The sequence below is a fragment of the Callithrix jacchus genome, chromosome 6, assembly GCF_049354715.1.
Source record: "Callithrix jacchus isolate 240 chromosome 6, calJac240_pri, whole genome shotgun sequence".
Classification (NCBI taxonomy): Eukaryota; Metazoa; Chordata; class Mammalia; order Primates; family Cebidae; genus Callithrix; species Callithrix jacchus.
The window spans coordinates 109,505,331-109,525,296 of record NC_133507.1 but is presented as its reverse complement, the minus strand read 5'-3'; the positions used below and the strand labels follow the sequence as shown (position 1 = coordinate 109,525,296).

Below are 19,966 nucleotides of genomic sequence, written 5' to 3'. Positions count from 1 at the left end.
GCTAAGTCACATATGAAGGTATTTACTTGGTGCTGAAACTCCTGGGAGAACCAAGGAAAGGCAGAGGTACAGCCTGGCCTTAAAAAACACAAGTTTTGTTTCAAATCCTTGGGCTCAGTTCTACACATATGGATGAGTGGAAGCCATACACAGGTCTTCGAGGTCTACGAGATGACCTAATGAAGGGGAGGAGAAGGTAGAAGGGAAAGTACCAAAGTCAGGACCAGCTTGTCATTCATCTTCTGCACCCTTAGGGTCTCCCATCTGAGCCTCATTCTAGAAATTATTCTACAACTTTATTAAATCTTTGTCTGGCAAATGACCAGATACAGATGTGTTCCTGTCAACGTGGATCAGATGAGAAATTGTAATGCATTATCTTAGACAGGGAATAGAAATGTTAAATAAGAAACAAAGCTCTAAGTTAAAGGAATGAATAGACAATTTAAAGAATTCCTGCCATTAGTCAGACTGGCCCAGTGATGGGCTTTGAGGAAGGCAAGGAAATAATTGGAAATGGGTAGGATGTGAGTGGGACATGGGCAGGGGTGAGGCGGGAGAGAAGGACTATTTTTCCTAAATCCCACCAGGTCCGCAGACTCGTAAATATATGCATGACATTCATTTGCTACATCCAAAGACATTTATCCTAAGGGATAAATATAGTCTTGTATTCTGAAGTAATGATACCTGGAATACAACATGTGTTCAATCATTATGTTTTCAGTTCCCATAAGTGATACCCAAGCAGGCCAGGAGGCCAAACCCAAATTGCATTCTTCTGTGTGTCTCAATTTTGGTGAGTAAATCTCTTTAACCACAAGATAAATCAATTATAAACACGAGCAGATTATGGAAGCTTCATTATTTCTTTCCTAGAGAGAGAAGTGTATAGAATAAAGAGGAGAGGATTTATGTAGTCACATGTTTTGTTTGGTTTGGTTTTTCTCATTTTGCAGTCACTCCCCACGGTGGATTTGAATAACTCTTCATATATCTTGTTAGTGTCATTTTTCTTTTAGCAGAAGTGAAGAATGCAAGATCTACTGCACGTTTTCTTGTGTGTGACTTAGTCAACAAGTTTATAAATGGAGAAGATGACTGCGGTGGATGTTTCTGTGGCAAAAAATGCATTCCTTAAGATTTGAGACTTACAGAGCCTGGTGATGGTGTACAAAACAAGGTGATTATTTCAATTACAGATGCTGACAAAACACAATGACACAGTGAGCTATGAACTCAACTGCAGTGACCTGAATTTCCATTTTTCCTGGCTGTTTTAGTCTTTACAAAGGAGAAAACTATGAGTAAGTTTGCTTTTTCTTTATGAAGATAATAATTTTTAAAAGCTGCCCTTCCTCCAACACAGACACACACACACACACACACACACACACACACACAGAGAGAGAGAGAGAGAGAGAGAGAGAGAGAGAATAGTTGTTAGTTCTATGTATTCTCTTATGATGTTTCCTACTATATGTAGGGAGTTATTGGAGATGCGAATCTTCTGTAAAACCTTTTGTACAGAAAAGCAGCAGTGATCATTCCTCATCCTCCTCTCTATAGTCCTCCTCCCCTTCCCCAGTCCTGTAGCTTTCCCTCCCTCTTTCAGAAATCCATATTTTTTATTCCTTTTGCTTATCTCTTTCTCCCCTTCCTTCCTTCCTTCCTTCCTTCCTTCCTTCCTTCCTTCCTTCCTTCCTCCCTCCCTCCCTCCCTCCCTCCCTCCCTCCTTCCTTCCTTCCTTCCTTCCTTCCTTCCTTCCTTCCTTCCCTCCTTCTTTCCTTCTCTTCCTTGTTTCTATTTTCTTTCTTCCTTTTTTTTATTTTTGAGACAGGCTCCCATTCTATCATCCAGGCTGGAGTGCAGTGGTGTGATCATAGTTCACTGCAGCCTCCATTTCCCAGGCTCAAGCAGCCCTCCTGCCCCAGCCTGCCAAGTAGCTGGGGCCAAAAGCGCACACTACCATACCCAGCTAATTTTTTTAAACTTTATTATTGTTATTATTATTTTAGTAGACACCAAGTCTTACTATGTTGCTAAGACTAGTCTCAAAACCTTGAGCTCAAGCAATCCTCCTGCCTTGGCCTCTCAAAGTGCTGGAATTACAGGCGTGAGCCACCTTGCCCAGCTTATCTGCTTCTTTCTGTGCCTAGAGACGTGCTTTCAATATATTCTCTGTAACCTGCATCCCTGCAACAACATGCTTCTCTCAGCCCTTGCTCTTCCTTTCCATTCACCATTTTGTGGCCAGAATTAATGCAAATTCAAAAATGTGATTCTGCTATACATGTTTAATACCCTTCAGAAATTAGTCATTGTCCTAGGGATCAAGCTGAAATTCCTTATCACAGCTGACACAGCAAGGGAGACCTGGCCTGCCCTTACTTCACCAGTTTCATTCTCCCACACTTCCTGCACTGACTTCAGTGCACCAAGCTTTCTGAACCACTTGTGGCTCTCCAATGCCACAAGGCCTATCTAGACTTTGGACATCTCCATGTATGATGTATTTACTAGCAGGTTATCCATCACCGTGCACTCCACTGCTTATCCTACCCCACCCCTGCAGTCACAGATATGCTCACCTGAACTCATGCAAACTTATTATTTAGTCTTTTATCTTTCTGCTCACCTGCCATTTACTTATTTTAATTATTTGTCAATTTTTAAAACACAAAAAATACTTTAAAAAATTTTAGTTAGCTCCTCATCAAAAAATCAGAAGTTCTGTTAACAATGAACCTGCTTTCCCCCATGACGGTTCTCAGCTGCACTGGGGTCAGCTCCATTAAGAGAGACCATGCACTCTCCACTTGGCTACAGACCCCACTAGGATGACTTCATTCATTCATGTTGCCTTCCTGGCTCCTGCAGGTATTTAGCTTTTCCCCTTTTCCTCTAATATACTTTTAATTTCTCTTGTTTGTTTCTTGTATATAGTTAGTTCACTGTAATTTTAGAAGAACAAAAATCAGGTACCATTATACTTAGAGAAGCTTAAGGGTTTCTTCTTCTTTTTTTCCTTTTTATTCATTTATTTACTTATTTTTTGGCTCAGCCTTAATCTCTGAGCTCTTTGAGGACCAGAACAATGCCTCTGGTTCTAAAAACAATATTTAAACATACTAGTCATACTAGTTGAATGCTAGAAATTTGTACTAAATTAATTGATTGTCAGTGGGAAAGAGGTATTCTTCACATTCTTCACATTGCCTAATTAAGGAAACTTAACACCAGAGATTGCTTTGGCCAGAATCAGGAGTCAAACAGATTTTAGGTGGCAAAGCCTGGAGTCGCACTGGACCTGGTGACCTTTAAAGCCTGCGTGTAGCTCCTTGCCCTCAAATTCTAAGATGAATATTAGACGATTTGGCTCAATACCACAACTAAATGATTCTTCCACTTTCTTCCTCTTATCTCTTACATGTTTTCTTTCAGCAAATAATATACTGGCGTGCATTTATCCTCTCAGCTTCCCTATCAGTCTTTTTGACAAGTTAGACGATTAGTTGGATGGCCTAGCTAGAAGCAGTTTTGTATGATACTCTTCAGTTGGCCCTTGGTACAAGTGGGTTCTTTATGATGATGTTTCCTTAGACTGAGTATGAATCAAGTCTTAAAAACTTTGGTATCATAATTCTCATCCTGTCTTTGAAAACCTCCATGTGTCAGTTGGACAAATGCTCATTGCTTTCAGAGAAGCATCTCAATTCCTTGTGTTCTCTTTGAGCACAAACATGGAGCCTCTGTTTCTCTCATGTGTGTCTGCTCTTTCCTGCAAATGCTCCAGCAAAACTCATTTTCAGAGAAGCCCCTGGAAAAACACAGACTGCATCAGGTCAGGCTCTTATTTCACAAACATTAGTATACCACCACCTTTCCATCCTCCCTTCCTCCGTCCACCCTTTCCTCCTGCCTTACGCTTTTTTTCTGCTTTTGAACATGGAGCAGTTTGTTTCCTACTGAAGTTCAGTTGCATTTATCACCTAGATTTCAAAAAGGGGCCGACTGTTTGACTAAAGTGGCTGAAGGTTTAACATATACATGATGAATAAAAATAAGTACACTAACCATCAATTGTCTTCTTTTTTAAGCCCTGTTTTACAATTGGCAGAATCTCGGTACCAGGATGAAATCCTACTGGAGACTTTACTTTCAAAATGTGATTTCCTTAAGGATGAGACATGTATCTGGTTGAGTTTTGCCAGATAGAGTGATTTCTTGCTCAGGAATCACTAAACATCCACTATTTAATAATACTGGTAGTATTAACTAGATGCCCAAAATGTAAAAATAACAATAGTGATCAGAACTAAGGATGTATTTCATACCAAATACTTTCTTTTTTTTTTTTAGACAGAGTCTCACTCTGTTGCCAGGTCCCAGGCTGGAGTGCAGTGGCACAATCTCAGCTCACTGAAACCTCCACTTCCTGGGTTCAAGCAATTCTCCTGCCTCAGCCTTCTGAGTAGCTGGGACTGCAGGCACATGCCACTATGCCCAGCTAATTTTTGTATTTTTAGTAGACACGGGGTTTCACCATGTTGGCCAGGATGGTCTCGATCTCTTGACCTTGTGATCCACCCACCTCAGCTTCCCAAAGTGCTGGGATGACAGGTGTAAGTCACTGCACCTGGCCACATATCAGATACTTTCTACATGCTTCATTCATTTAATCCTCACTACAAATTGTGAAACCCCAAACCAAATGCCAAATCCCCTCATTAAAGCATTGTTGTTACTAGCTTTATTGCACTTTTTAAAGAAAATAGCTGAAAATGGAGCTCAGAGTAGGACTACAAGCAGAAATATTAATATTTAATTGACTTTCAAAATAGTTATTACAGACTAGGGGAGGAAATGTCTCACAAGAGAATGATAAATAATTCCATATGGGGAACTACTTATAAAACTGTTAAATCTTATGCTGATGAGACAACTCAACCTCAATGATGTAGGCTGTTTCAGTACTGATTTGGTATGTATGTATGCTCTAGAACAAATGCAAAAGTGCACATGAATATATGACTTGATAAATTTTCACAAACTGAACACACCCAGTAACTAGCAACCAGATCAAAAGACAGAATTTTACCAGCAAACCAGAAGCTTCCTTCCAGTCACCAACACCCCCTTCCAAGGATACCACTAACCTGTTTCTAAAATCAGAGGTTGAACATGGTTTAAATGGAACCATATTGCATGTACTATTTTGGGACTGGCTGCTTTCGCCTACTGTTGCATTGATGATATTAGTCCATATGAATAAAGAAAGCTGGACAGCATTCTGGCATGATAAACATTTCATAAATCATCTTCCTTTTTATTGTCAATGGGCATAGATAGTATAGGTTTTGGCTATTATGAATAGCGCTGCCATGAGTAATCTTCTTTATTTGTTTTGGTTTATATTTCCGTTGGTGTATACCTAGGAGTAGAACTGTTGGTCATAGGGTATGCATATGTTTGATTGTAGTAGATAATGTGAAACAGTCTTCTTTAACTATTCCAATTTATACTCCCACCAGCAGTAAATTAAAATTTTTTTTAAAAAACTTTAAAAAGTTCTTTGGTCAATATGCTAAATGCCCATGATTATTTTATAAACTACAGCTGAAAAAAATGTGAGCAATTGAACTAAAATTCTCTCAGCCCTGGGATATTTATTAGAAATCTGATTTACACTTTCCATTTCTAACTGTGGCTTGTGATTAGTCTGTAGTCTCCCCTATCCTGGGTTCAAACTAGATTTTTCCCACTGTGTAAGGTCTACATGACCTTCTAGCACAGAAAAAGGTGTCAATTTCACAATACATAATGTTGGGGACAAGTTAGAATAACAATAAATCAAGAATAAAATACTAACATATCTAGAGGCTTTTAGTCTTTTGTGAACACAAGGCAAGCAGGATACGTTATCATCCGTATTTTCCTGCTGAGCATGCAGGCACCATCAGAGGTTAAATGGCCTTCAGGAATAAATGAAAGGAAGCAAGATACCTTTGCAGAAGATAAAAGAGGAGAAAAAATGAGGGCGAATAGACAAAAGGATAAAACTGATGGAACCAGAGGAAACATGTAACACAATATGCTGTGACTGAAAGGGGAAAATTGAAGGCTTCAAAAACCCCAAGACAGTGGAGGTGTTGTAAAAGGGAAATGGAGCTCATCTACATATGCACATATATAACTGCTCCACTCTCCTCCCCTACTGCTTCCACAGCACACCTCTGGGCAGGGACTATTTCTTATTAGTGGGTGTGTGGCTGAGAACCTCGTGAGCCTGAATCTGCCCTTCAGGGCAACAACCTTATGCTGACAGTGATCCCCCACCCCCATGTTTTGGATGAATTAATTTATCTGTGAAGGGATGGGGTAAAAAAGGAAGGAAAGGAAGGATCCTTGAGGATAAGAGTTTGTGGGAAAATGGCAGAGTATGAGAAGCAAAAGTGCACCCAACTCTATCATTGATACAAGCACCATCTCACTATTTTAAGACAAAACAGTTCAAAGCAGTGCTTCAGTGCAGTGCACATGGCGGCAGGGAATGCATTGTCCACACTGAGTACCCCAAGGAGACAGCAGGGCCCAGAAGGACAGTTTATCTTAGGTCCTGAAACGTTTGGGCTTCAGGTGTGCTCCCAGATACCTAAATAAGTGAGCAACTGGCTTAGCAAAGTAAAAGATCTGCTTCCTATACACTGAGTGGGCACACAAGTCTCAAGCTGCCTTCCAAGGACCAATTTCCTTAGACACTCTACTAACTACAAATTAATCTTATTTCCCCAATATAAGAAAGAGAGAGGCAAGAAATAAATAATTACAGAACATAAGAAAAATAGAGTCTGAAACCTGCATCCACATGGAGTTGGGTGCTGCATTCAGTTTTCCTTGCTCATACCCCCTTGAATACATAGCACATACCACAGCATGAAGGGCCTGCTGGAAAACCCAACTGACCTCTCCCCTGAGCTGGTACCTCTCAACGAGCAAATGGATCTAATTTATCTCGATGACCCCACTGTCCAGCCCAGGGCTGATAAAGCATGCATTCAGAAAATATTTCCTCAGTAAATTATGAAGAAAATGAATATGAATGGGAGAAAAAAAAGGAAGGACAAAGAAAAGCAAGTGGACATGCAGAATCAGACCACGAACTGCTTCCTCCTATCCCATAAAATGCTCCAAACTCCACTGAAGTACCCACGGGTCTCTAAAGACTCTTTTGGGTGAGAGAATAGGAAAGGAGGAGGTTGATCCCTGGGAGAATGAAGTATGAATTCTGCTAAGGAAAGTCATTTCCATTTAAAACAATAATATAGTCTGGCTTTTTCTACACTTTATTCTCAGCCCAGACCAAGAGAAGGGCAGCAGCTGAGGAAAAATCCTGACTTCCCAGAAGGCATTGCAAATGTGTGAGGAGTGTGGTCAACTTTCAGTTTATTTCTGGTATCCTTGAATGACAAGTAAAGGTCCCATTTCTGGTCTAAGCACATCCTCTCACTACCAGATTAGACATAATTCTCTGATCTGCAAAAAGAGCCCAAAAAGGTCTGTCTTATTGAACAGATCAGGGGAATATAATAGCAGTGAGAATGCAGTTAAGCAATAACAATTCTGAAGCAGGCATATATGAACCATATACCCATATGAAAACGCGGTTTTGAAAATCCCTTTACCTTTAAAGTTGATGGCTAAGAAAATGGCAAGAAACTTTCCCCTTTATAAGAACCTGCCTTCAGCTTTCAAGGCACTTACACTCCAGTTACACTAGTGTGTGGAGACATTTCTGCTGATTTGTGAGAAGAGGTAAAATCCAGTGTTGGGAAGGATCCTTCCCCCTGGAGCCATTGCCCCAATTGAGTGTGTCCTTTAAATGTCAAATCCCCTCAGTTTCCAAAAGGAGTGTCTCATTGTTTCACTGGGGTTAGGGCACAAATCATTTCACCTTTGAAACAGTCCTTTGCCTACCATTCTTATTTAATAATCCTTAAAAGGAGATCCCAAGTGGGACAGGGACATCCATTGCCACATTCAGTGTCTGAGACTGATTTGCTAGGTATTGATTATTATTAAGCCAGTGGGCAGATGGAGAATAACTGAGGCTCAGAGTAAGTAAGTGGCTTGCCTAATATCATAAAGCCACTTGTAGAATGGACAGCACTGGGAAGTCTGCATTTATTGACTTTCATTAATTCATTAGATTTATATTAAACACTAAATGTATTAGAAAACCTGTACTGATCCTGGAGATGTGAAGATAAATTAGACACTATGTCATCCAACAAGGAAAATCCTAGAAGAGGGAGATGCAGCAATTAGGTCAGCATAATCAGGAGTGCTGCCTGTTCCCACAGAGATAGGGGGTTGAACCAGAACAGACTCCCCCATCTGACTCATCAAAGTCTGCATTATCAATGAAAAGGGGTCTGTCAGGTAGACTGGGGGTGGGGGCAGGCCCATTTTAGTTTGTGTACAAGGACCTTCAAAGGGTAATGAAGCAAAACCATACAAACTTGCTCTTAATAACCTATTAGCATTAAACAGTGTTTTGGAAAAGAAAGTGGGAGAGGAAGAGGCATTGTTTTATTGATAATTCTCAGGAGAAATGAAAAATATATTTCATTTAAGAAAATTAGTTTGATTTTAAGGAAGTTGTGTGTGTGTGTGTGTGTGTGCACGCGCACATGTGTAAGTTGCATGAAAAATGTATCTGATTCTGTCTCAGGTTGGGTTCACCAGAAAGCAAGCTCTGAGATGAAGCTAAGTGTGCAGGATATTTTTAGGGAAACCTTGGACACCATACTTATGATTGGACAGAAGAAAAGGAAAGTAGGAATGGGCAGAGGAGAAGTGAGCTGTGGTACAGGTCCAACATCAGCTCAGCACAGTCCCACCAGGAGCACTGGAGCCAGAATGAATAACAGAGATATTCCTTCTTGTGCCCAATGATTGTACCTTTGCATCCTGGCTCTGTGAGTCACTGGATGTGAATTTCCCTGGGAAGGACATGACCTTGGTCAAGGCTTTTCCACAGCTGGGGCAGTTTCTGAAGGCGCAGTGAGATGAAGACTGTCCACCCACCCCGCTCCCAGGTGCAGGGCAAGTGCTTCCTTGAAGGGAGACCAGGGCAGAACATCACAAGGTCTACTACAGATCCCTAAACCTCTTTACACATGGAAGATGAGCCTGAGACCTGGATGATAATGCTGGAAGCCGAATTGAAGTATGGCTCTTCCTACCTCCTCTTCTGTAAAATCACTGTACCTACTGAAGGAGCTTTGAATCCATATCCCTTTCTTCCAGGTTCATAAGAAAGCTTTTTTTTTTTAACTTGTCTCTATTTGTCACAATCTTTTTAAGCAGAATGTGACTCGGACACTACATTTCCATTCAGAATTCTCCCTCTGAATTATTTTTGAACAGCTTTACAACATGCTAGTTAGGCTTATAATTTTCCTCCTCTGAACAATACTTTTCTTTGGAAAACAAGCCCCCTTTGGAGAATTTCTTCCATTAAGTTGCTTCTTGGTTTATGAAACTGTGCTCCTGTCTTCTGGCTTGAGTGTGGGAGATCCTCAGACACATGCTAACAGGATTGGCAGGATGATCAAACTTGGTCTGGGTATTGATGAAGGTGATCCCACTGCTGATGATGCCAGAGCTGCTGCAGCTGAAGCAAGGCCACCCTCGAAGGAGATGATGACACGGAGATGTAGACAAAGCTTTGGCTGAAGCATGGTTTGTGCATGTGTTCAGAAGAAACTTGATAACAAGATGAGAAAAGTGTAACTCTGCCAGTAGCACATACTGGTTTTTGATACATCTTCCCATCCACTGCTCGGCCCAAGGTCTTTCTCTGCTCCTCCTCTGAGTCATCTGCTCTGTCTCCACAGACTCAGAGAAATGGAAACCAGATCACAGAGCTCTAGGCAGTGTTGCAGCCTCACCCACCTCTCTGGTTTGCTCTTTTCCAGCTGGGAGCTTCCTTGTGCCTACTCAGCATGTTGCCATCACATTAGCTCCAGGGCAGCCTGACCTGTCTCCTGTGATCGCCCCTAATTCAAGATTAGGTCCCTGAATGTTCAGAGAGAACTGTTTTATTGACCAGAAGGCTCTGCATGCCGTTTCTTTTTACAATTATGTTGCCAGTTTCACATAAATGATGCTCTTCTAATGATTGCTTTCTTTACTGAGTTATAAATGTTGACAAGTGGAAGTGCCAAGAGAATCAAATTACTGCTTCTAACTTTGAGTTTTTGAGAGATCTGAAGCTTGGGGGTCTTTCTGGGCTTCATGAGATAATGATACTATGCTGCATTCTCCTTTAAAAAAGTGTACACACATACACACACACACACACACACACATACCCCTCCATTCTGCTTCAATTGCCCATTTTAATCCAGCAGAGACCAAAAGATGATAAAATGACCTCAAAGAAAGCAGAAGAGGTTGTCGATAAACATTTCATAAATGTGTCTTAAATAATAGGGGGCAATTTGGGAGGCTGAGGTGGGCAGATTGCTTGAGCCCAGGAGTTAGAGACAACCCTGGCAACATGAAGAAACCCCGTCTCTATTAAAAATGCAAAAATTAGCTGAGTGTGGCAGCATATAACCCAAGCTACTCGGGAGGCTGAGGAGGGAGAGTTGCTTGAACCCAGGAGACAGAGGTTTCAGTGAACTGAGATCCTGAGATCGTGCCACTGCACTCCAGCCTGGGTGACAGAGAGAGACCCTGTTTCAAAAATACACACACACATACACACCCACACACATATAAATATATATACATATCATTTATATAGATAGATAGATAGTAGCAGGTGGAAAATACTAAAATGGGTGTTGGGGTGTGTTAAATGAATCCAATTCTCATATCTTCAAGAAGAGACAAAATTTTGCTTAAGGGTGACTTAATCGTTAACTTTTCCTAAATATAAAAACAGAACCAGTGTTTTTTTTTTTTTCAAATATTTTCAAGCTCTAAGAATCTGATTTTGTGGAGCACTGGTGTTAGGGACAAACCCTGGTGTTCTTCCTCCATTTTTTCCACTAAAGATGCATTTTTGAGTGGCCATTGAGTGCTTATGCAGCTACTGAGGCAGTCCCAGGACCTGACTTCTAGCGCTCAGAGATCTCTTAGCATCTTCTTAAACCAACCAGAACAATTTCCTTTATGTAATTATTAAGGGAACATCAGAAGTCATATATTAATTTTTCCCACAAAAATTGAAGTAAATTTAATATATTATTTAACTTTGAAAAAACACACTTTTACAGGGAATAACAGACATAAACAGAGATTTATATAATGTCAAAAAGACAACTATCGTTTCTTCACCTTTTGCTTCATCATTGACATAATGATAATTGTCCTCCATGCATAATAGCTTTATGTAAAAATATGTTACCGGCTAATTTTCCAATTATTTCTCAGTATGAAGAGAATATAGATCTCTTCCTATACTATGAGACACATGACATCAAACCAAATGGGAAGTTCCACAGGCCTGCGTCAGGACAGCTATCTTCATGAGACACTCTCAAGGGTCAAATATAAGTTACTATTCCAAGAGGAGACTGGGGCCTCTTCTTTATGTGTTGCATTATGCCACAAATCAAGAGTTTAGGAAGTGCCAGAGCACAAAATTAACATGTGCAAGCCAAGCCAGCCTGGCTTCACCCTTCACCTCACTGAGTTTGACATGCTTCACCTGAAAATAGGAATAATCATTCCCTACCAGCCTGGAAGCAAGAACAGCAATTTTGGGGGAAATCTCTCCAAATGTTATGATTTATCAAGTCAGTGTAGCATTTTCCCCAGGGGATTGTAAGATTGGAGTAACTTCAGTTTATTTTGACACAAATAGTGCAGTTGGGCCAAGAAAAAAAAAATAGGTCCATGGGGGAAAATAAAGTAGAAGAAACTAAAGTCATAAAATGAGACTCATAGGCCCACATCTTCACAAAATTTCCACTCTGTAATTGTAGCATATTTTGAAATATCTCGTGTTAGGTTTGGAGGGAATGAGATATTTTCTTTGCTGTTACCTACACACGGGCATGATGCTAGGTGTGACAGTCGTTCATAATTTATACATGCAGATAGCACATCTTCAAGTCTTATAAGATCAGTTACAGTCTCCTCATTTTCATTCTGCAGATAAAGACAATAGTATACTCATGCTGGTTATCTTTTCTACCCAGTGCCTACGGCTTGCTGGCATCTGACCTGGAATGCATACTCAGATCTCTCCATTTCACTTTCAGCAATGAGTGGTGGCTCTTGGATTTTTCTTTCCTCGTCCTCCTATTGATGCACACATTACTGGGGAATTACAAAGCAGAAGGGGTGGTACTATTGACAGTTCCAAAGGTGAGAATGCCACACGTTTGCAGCATACATTTCAGAAGCTGCATGTTGTGAAGAGTCTCCTGCTCTGTTAAAGAAATGTGACTGGTGAAATGGCATGGCTGCAAATGTCCCTACCCATCATGGTGATATAACAGCCTGAAGTTAAAATATTGATTCTGGAAATCCAGCATGCATTGACTCATGTATCAGCACTTCAACCTGTCACATTCCAATGACAGGGGCAGTGCTAAGAGAAACATTCTATTCTAAAAACGTAGCCTCTTTCTGGTACTTAGGAAACACTCATGACCACGGCAGCTGTGCCAGGGATTACAATGCTAAAGGATGCTCCGTTTTGATTGAAAGATCCTTCAGTGGCCAAAGATATCTAGACAGACATATCGAAATTAATATTTAAGTAATGCTACACTCAATCTATTCCAGGAAAGAAGCACATGCCAGTGATATCTCTAGCAAAAATAAATATCCAGTGCCTCTCAATTTCTGAACAATAGAGAATGCAATTGTTCATTCAGGTGACTACAACTAAGCAGGCCTTACTTATTTATCTATGTATTTATTAAACAATTGAATTGTGCAAGATGGAAATTTTGAGACTTCAGCTTTGTTGGCCACTTGATATTTCTAAATGGGCACATCACTGAACTCTAAATAGGAAGATTCAAACTGAAAGACTAAAATGCCTGACCTTCAACAACATTTTTTCTTCTTTAAGTACATTAAGACAAATTCAATAAAGCAGAGTAACATCTGAGATGAGACTTATTGGAGAGAAACATAACAGAAGCAGGTGCTCTTGCCACAGCTGACCTTGGCTCCAGCTCCAGCAAGATATCTCCTCCAGACCCACTGACATATTCTTACAGCTCATTGCATTTGTGATCAATTTAACTGAAACGTCTGCAGATAGCAATCTGCCATGAAACACAGCTGCCACCTTTCCCTTTTGCCTTGCACAAACTTTATCACATATCCAGTTCATATGATAATTTCATAGCTACATAAAATTTGCATGAAAGGGTAACAAAATTATTCCATCTTTATATATACCTTTCAGCCAGAAAGATTCATAAATACTGCCTGAAGATAAATTAAACTTTGGCATGGATTATAATTTATGAAAATTGTGAAACACTTAACTTGATTCCACCAAAAAATATGTTAGATTCTGATGACTAGTAACCTTCCTCAGAAGTCACACATCAAAATGTGATGTAGAATTAAAACAGCAATATAAATTTTAAAAATATTTTAATAGTAAATCATATCATGTATATGGGTTATTAATTAAGCAAATGACTTGCAATCATAAAACTGTTTTAATCATTTATATCTTAGCTTCTGCTGGACCTAGGGTATATGACAGATGCAGAAAGAAATATGGTTCCTGTTGAGAAAAGAGAATATGACATCCTCACATTCTGCTACTTATTTTCTTTTGCTCGTGTGACTTCAGCGACTGCTTTCCTTGGAGTTAAAAGTTGCAAAAACCTAAATTTAAAGGAAGCACGTAGGAAACTTTCATTGAGTGCTGATGGCATTTCATCACTAGCAGTGAAGGCATGTAGAGTGAGAGTTGTCGAAAAAATAAACAAAGTGAAATCTGGGTAGACTGACAAATTCTGTTACTTATTTACATCACTGTTCTAAGCATCTGAAGTCCAGGTTTTATACAAAAGCACACTCTTGGTTTTGGTAGTATTGACAATATTTCTTAACTTTTAGAGCTCAATTTTGTATTTTAAAGCTCTACCAACCTTAATTTTTTTTTGACTACAGCTATAAGGCTGGCCCTATATCAGACTCTCCCTCATATCTCTCTCTCTCTCTCTCACACACACACACACACACACACACACACACACACACTTTTTTATATTTAGCAAAATCTAAGGATTAGGACAAGGGAATTAAAAATGTCAACTTAAATGGAGTTAAGGCTCAAGCACTGAAGACAGACTTCCAAAACCCCATGCTCTCTTCTCTGTGACACACACACACACACACACACATACACACACACACACCCCAGAGGATGATGAGCTCCTTGAAGAACAGTAACTCTGCTCAATTCATCTTTCAATACTCCCTAACAAGTACCTGACCTGTCGTAGATGCTCAGTGACTACTAGCAGAATAAAAGAAGTGAGGAATGACTAAGAGAAGGATGCCTGGATGTTTCCAGGCTCCCACCACCAGCAGTTACCATTTCAGATGAACAACCTGCATCAGGCTGATCCCCAGTGCTATGATTTCAGGGAGTACCAAAGAGGCCACTGACTTAGAAAGGGGTTATTCCTCTCCCAACCGTGTCATTGATGACAGAAGTCCCTTTGAAATGGCTCAATTCCCTGATTACATGGATACCAACAATTATCAGGAGTGGGGCATCACTTGGAAGGGCAGCCTATGACAGAGTCTACACCCACTAAGTTGTAAAGAGGTGACATGTCCTGTCCCATAGAGCAGACTTATACTATAATGATGAAGAACAAAATGGGTCCCTGGAAAGAAAAGACAATATTACAAAAAGAAAATGTACAGAACCTGGACAACCTCGAAATTTGCTAAAGGTTAGTATCATCTTAACTTGCTATAGTTAATGAAGACAGAAATAAAGAATTTACAGAACAAAATTCACAATTAGAAATGATTTATGACATTTTGATCATATCCCAGATCTAAAATAAAAGAGAAATTTTTCTTGGATATGGTCACACAGTGATGTTGTAGGGGCTTAGCATGAAGGGAGCCTTAAGATGTCCCCTACCTACAAACAACTGGCTGTTCAGCTGCAGTCGGAAATGGCCCTCCTCTGATGTCTCCCTGGTGCTCCTTGGAAGGTTGTCCACCTGCAGGGAGGTCTCCTTGAGGTTCCTCTCAGCCCGGACATAATGCCATTGGTTGTCATTCAGAAGAGAAGGAGACTGGACTACAAGCTCTACAGGACCATTCCCGACATCAATGGCAAAGGTGATCTCTGAAGGAGCTGAAACCAGAAAGAAAAACAGTAAGAAGGATAGAGGGCATTGTCAGCACATTCAAGGCACAAGCTTGAGTGGGAAAAATGATTGCAAGTTAATATCAATGTAGAGAAGATTTCTTTTGAAATCCCTGAAGCATTGAAATCACCATTAGTAGTAACATCTACCAAATTAAATGTGTATACTTGTTCCAAGCTCTGTTTTCCTGCTACTTGTGCCAATTCAGGAAACAGGATAGGGACCTGGACCATTCATACTTATCTGATAAACCTGCATAAGTGCCAAGACCCTGGATTTTTTGGATCTGTTGCGGCTTCAGCTGTGTCCTCAAGGATATCTGCAGACATGGGGTTAGCTAGGCAGCTCCACTCCTGCAGGGAAGAGACTCATTCTCTGGGAAACCCAGTTCCTCCTCATGATTTTATTAATGCATGTGATACAAGCATTTGTGCTATTTCCATAACAAAAAAAGCTCAGAAAGTTGAATTGCCTTCTACAAGGAGACACTGCTGCAGGCTGCAGTGCATGCAATCAAACCCAAGCCTCCAGTCATCACACGAGACTCCTTCCATGATTCTTTCTGCCTCTCTATAACGATCTTTGTGTAATTGAAGCCAGATGGCAGCCAGTCAGAAGTAAGCATACTGATGATGGTGAAATGACAATGGTGATGGTAGAGGTGATGGTGGTGGTGATGGTGGTGGTGGTGGTGGTGGAAGTGATGGTGCTGCTGCTGATGGTGGTGGTAGTGCTGGTGGTATTGATGGTGGCAGTGGAGATAATGATGGCGATGGTGATGGCGGTGGTGATGGTGGTGGTGGAGGTGGTGGTGGTGGAGGTGATGGTACTGCTGATGGTAGTGGTAGCATTGATAGTGGTGGTGGAGATAATGATGGCAATGATGATGGTGGTAGGCATGGAGGTGATGATGATGGTGATGGTAGTACTGATGGAGGTGATGATGGTGATGGTGCTGATGGAGGTGATGATGATAATGATGGTGGTGGTGATGGAGGTGATGATGACGGTGATGGTGGTGGTGATGGTGATTGTGGCAGTGGTGGTGATAATGGTTGTGGTGATAGTTTGGGTGGTGATGGAGGTAATGGTGATAGTGACTGTGGCAGTGCTGTGGTGGTCATGGTGATGGTAGTGATAGTGTCTTTGGGTGGTGGTGATAGTGATCATGGTGGTAGTGATGGTGGTGATGGAGGTAATGGTGACAGTGATACTGGAGGTGCTAATGGTGATTGTAGTGATGTAGTGACTCTAGTGATGATGGTATTGATGGTGCTGGCAGTGGTGGTAATAGTGATGGTGGTAGTGGTGGTGGTGGTGATGGTGGTAGTGTTGATGGTAATGCTGATGGTGATGGTGATTATGGCAGTGCTGGTGGTGGTAATGGTGATGGTGGTAATGGTGGTGATGGAAGTTATGAAGGTCATGGTGATGGTGTAAGCAATGGTGGTGATGATGATAGTGGCGATGGTGGCATAACCATTAAGAGAGAGAAGTGGAAGCTGTAGCACAGGAGAAACAATGAACTCTATGCCAGGCACTATGCTGAGCCCTGACCTTGGATTATCTCATTATAATACTCAAAACTACCCTATAAGAAATGTATCATTATTCTCATTTTATGAGTGAGAAAACTAAAGTTCACAGAAATATAAATAATTTGCTGAAAGCTTTCTAGGTGGTAAGTAGAATCTGACTCTAAAGGCAGGGGTCTCACTATTTTGCTCTATTGAGTATATTGTCTTGTGTTTTCCATTATCACATAAGACTTTTCTTAATTTAAAGGAAGTGAAGAGGTTAGTTGTAAACTGAGGATGAGGAGAAGACTGGAACTTTCATATGTCAGACATTCCTTTTTTTCTAGGCACCTTTACAATTGCTCCCTCTCCTCTATCTCCTAAAACAGGAAATGGGTATTTATTTGACAAAGTCATCAACTGCCATATTTAAAATATCAGAAATACCAAAAGACAGACTCTACCCCAGACCACTCTCTTCCCAGCCTTTAAACCTTAACCAAAAGCAGCCTAAGTCAAAGTCCCCATTACACAGAATTTTGAGTATCTGAGAGCTTGAATTACTTTGCTTTCTGGTAAGCCCTGACCTTAAGGAGAGGGAGTAGGGTGGAAGCAATAAGAATGGGATTTGAGAGCTTGGACTCTGGAGCTATTGTGACCTAAGGCAAATTTTCAATGTCACCATGCCTCAATTTTCTTGTCTGAAAAATGGGGATACAAACAGTACTTAAATCATCAGATTGTTTAGAGATGAACCCTGATAAAGTTATTAGAACTGTGCCTGACACATACTGCATGTTCAACAAGTGACAGGTATTGTTACTATTACCATGTCCCGTGATTTTTTCAACCTTGGTAAATTGGCTACAAATTCATGCCTTAAAGGAAACAGAATTGAAGGGAACAGATTGAGTGATGAGCAGTTAGACTAAATAAAAGTGAAGCCGGCCCCTTGAGTCTTTCCCTGTTTCTTATTCAGATCACCAATGCCACCTGGCAGCCCCGCACATCTCAAAATTTAAAAACATTTAACTGAGAGATGACTGGACTCCACATTTACACTTTTCTCTAAAGCAAAGAATAAAATTAGTGAGAATTTGGGTGAGGAATGTTAAAGATTTTGCTAAAAGCTTTCCTGCAAGGCTAGCCTTGTGGATATTAAATTCCACTGAGACAGCGCATGTTTGTGGAGGGCTTGCTGCTCTGCTGTTTCTGGCCATGCACCCTGACCACCACCTCCATAATAGGTTTCCTGTCTGTGCTTACCTCTGCTCCAATATGCAGCCCCCTGCTGTATAATAATCTGCTTACTGTCTCCCTGAGTCTGCAAACTCTAGAAAAACACTTCATTTAATATATACTCAACATCTAGGACTGTGCCTTGTATACAGGAAGCTTTCATTTTCTTCATTGATATATCATTACACTGCACATACTAAATACAATTCTGAAATTTTCTTTATATTTTTAGTTTTATACCAAGGTATTAGGGTCCTTGGAAAGTCTTTAAATTATTACTATTTAACTTTATTAAAGCAACTATTAAAGACACACCATGTTTAAGCAATTCCTCCTAGAATCCGTAAAATTCAATAAAATTAGTCAATATTTATTGAGCAGGTACTGTGAGCCAAGTACCCTGCGACTCGTTTTTCATGAATTGACTCTCAAGCTTGGCTACAACCTTATGAACCAAGTAATCTTTTACAGATGCAGAAACTGAGGTACAGATGGCAAAGTAAGCTGACCCAGTGGGGGTGGGGCAGACTCAGGATTTGAATCTAGGTGATATTTCCCAGAGCTCCATTTGTAAATCTTATTCCTATGCTAAAACTTCCAAATCTGGAAACCTGTGCAGTTGCCCTGGGTAGTCAAAGCTAGAATAGATAATAAAGGTGCCTGATAACAATGTGAGTGAATGAATGATACATCCCACTTTGGCCGGTGCCTTTATGACAGGGCACTTAAGGCAAACTCAAGCTGGCTGTCACTTGCTGAAGAGATGAACATTGCCCACTGGCCCTGAATAGGACGGGAGGAGACCCGTGACAGCATTAGCCCTATCATGAACTTACCCTCTCAGCTTCCCTTCCCCCAACCTTCTTACGAATGCCTTCTCTCACCAGCTACTTCTTTATGGTTCAAGGCAAAGCTAAAGACTCTCCTCAGCCTTTCAGGGAGATTTTATTCAAGCCAGGCCCTATGCTAGGCACTGAGAATTCTAAGACAAATGAAATAAGATGAGATTGTGATTTCTTTAGAGAAGACTGATAAATAAAAGAAAGGGGCATGTTTAGGGCTATTACAGAGTTTCTACCAAGTGCTCCTAGACATGAGAAGAAGGCTGCTAAAAATGCTCCTGAAGGATGTTCTTCCAGGACTGACCACCAAGCCCATTGGAGAATATCCTTGGTATACACTGAGGAGTTCTCCCAGCACTCAGTCCTGAGCTTCATGAGTTCTCCCAGCACTCCATTTCTGTGCCCTCAATTCCCACCCCGGGTCGGCATGGGAGAGATGTCAGCATTCATGTATGGAATAAATAATGTGTAAGACCTTAGCATAGCAAGTTAATCTCTCTGACCTTCCATGTGTCCATGTGTTAAATGAGAAGTGTGAACTAAAAAAAATACCATTAAAAAGTTTTGGAGACATCATCTCTTTAAGGATCTGATGGCAGCCACAGTTTCTATCTTTAGACAAATAGTCCATGTGGTATTGCACAGAATTGCAGGGTCTTCCCATAGGTACTGTGCCTCAAATCCTGGAAGTAAATAATTGTATGTTCTCTTGAGTTCTAACACTGTCAATCCTGTAAACCCATGCAAAGCAGAGTTGGGGGTGCTGTAAGGAGCCAGACAGAGCTGGGTGGGTTCTGGATTCTAACTCTTCCCATCCATTCTATCCAGGACTTGCTACTTCTCCTCTCCAGGCTCATCCTTCCGACCTGCGCACTGTGTGATGATAAAATCACAGTACAACACAGTGATAGTCATCAATGGGAGTGCTTGGAAACAAAATGAAATCAGAAGAATTTCTGATTTCTAAAACTAAAGAATT

At 40.7% G+C, this 19,966-nt stretch overlaps 1 protein-coding gene across 1 annotated transcript in view; it reads right to left on the bottom strand.

Annotated features, from left to right (window-relative positions):
• Window positions 1-19,966, bottom strand: part of CNTNAP5 (contactin associated protein family member 5) — an 875,887-nt gene that overhangs the window by 131,902 nt on the left and 724,019 nt on the right. The window contains exon 17 of the mRNA XM_008999044.5: window positions 15,158-15,376. Coding sequence (XP_008997292.1) covers window positions 15,158-15,376 — 219 coding nt within the window. The remainder of the gene's footprint in view (window positions 1-15,157; window positions 15,377-19,966) is intronic.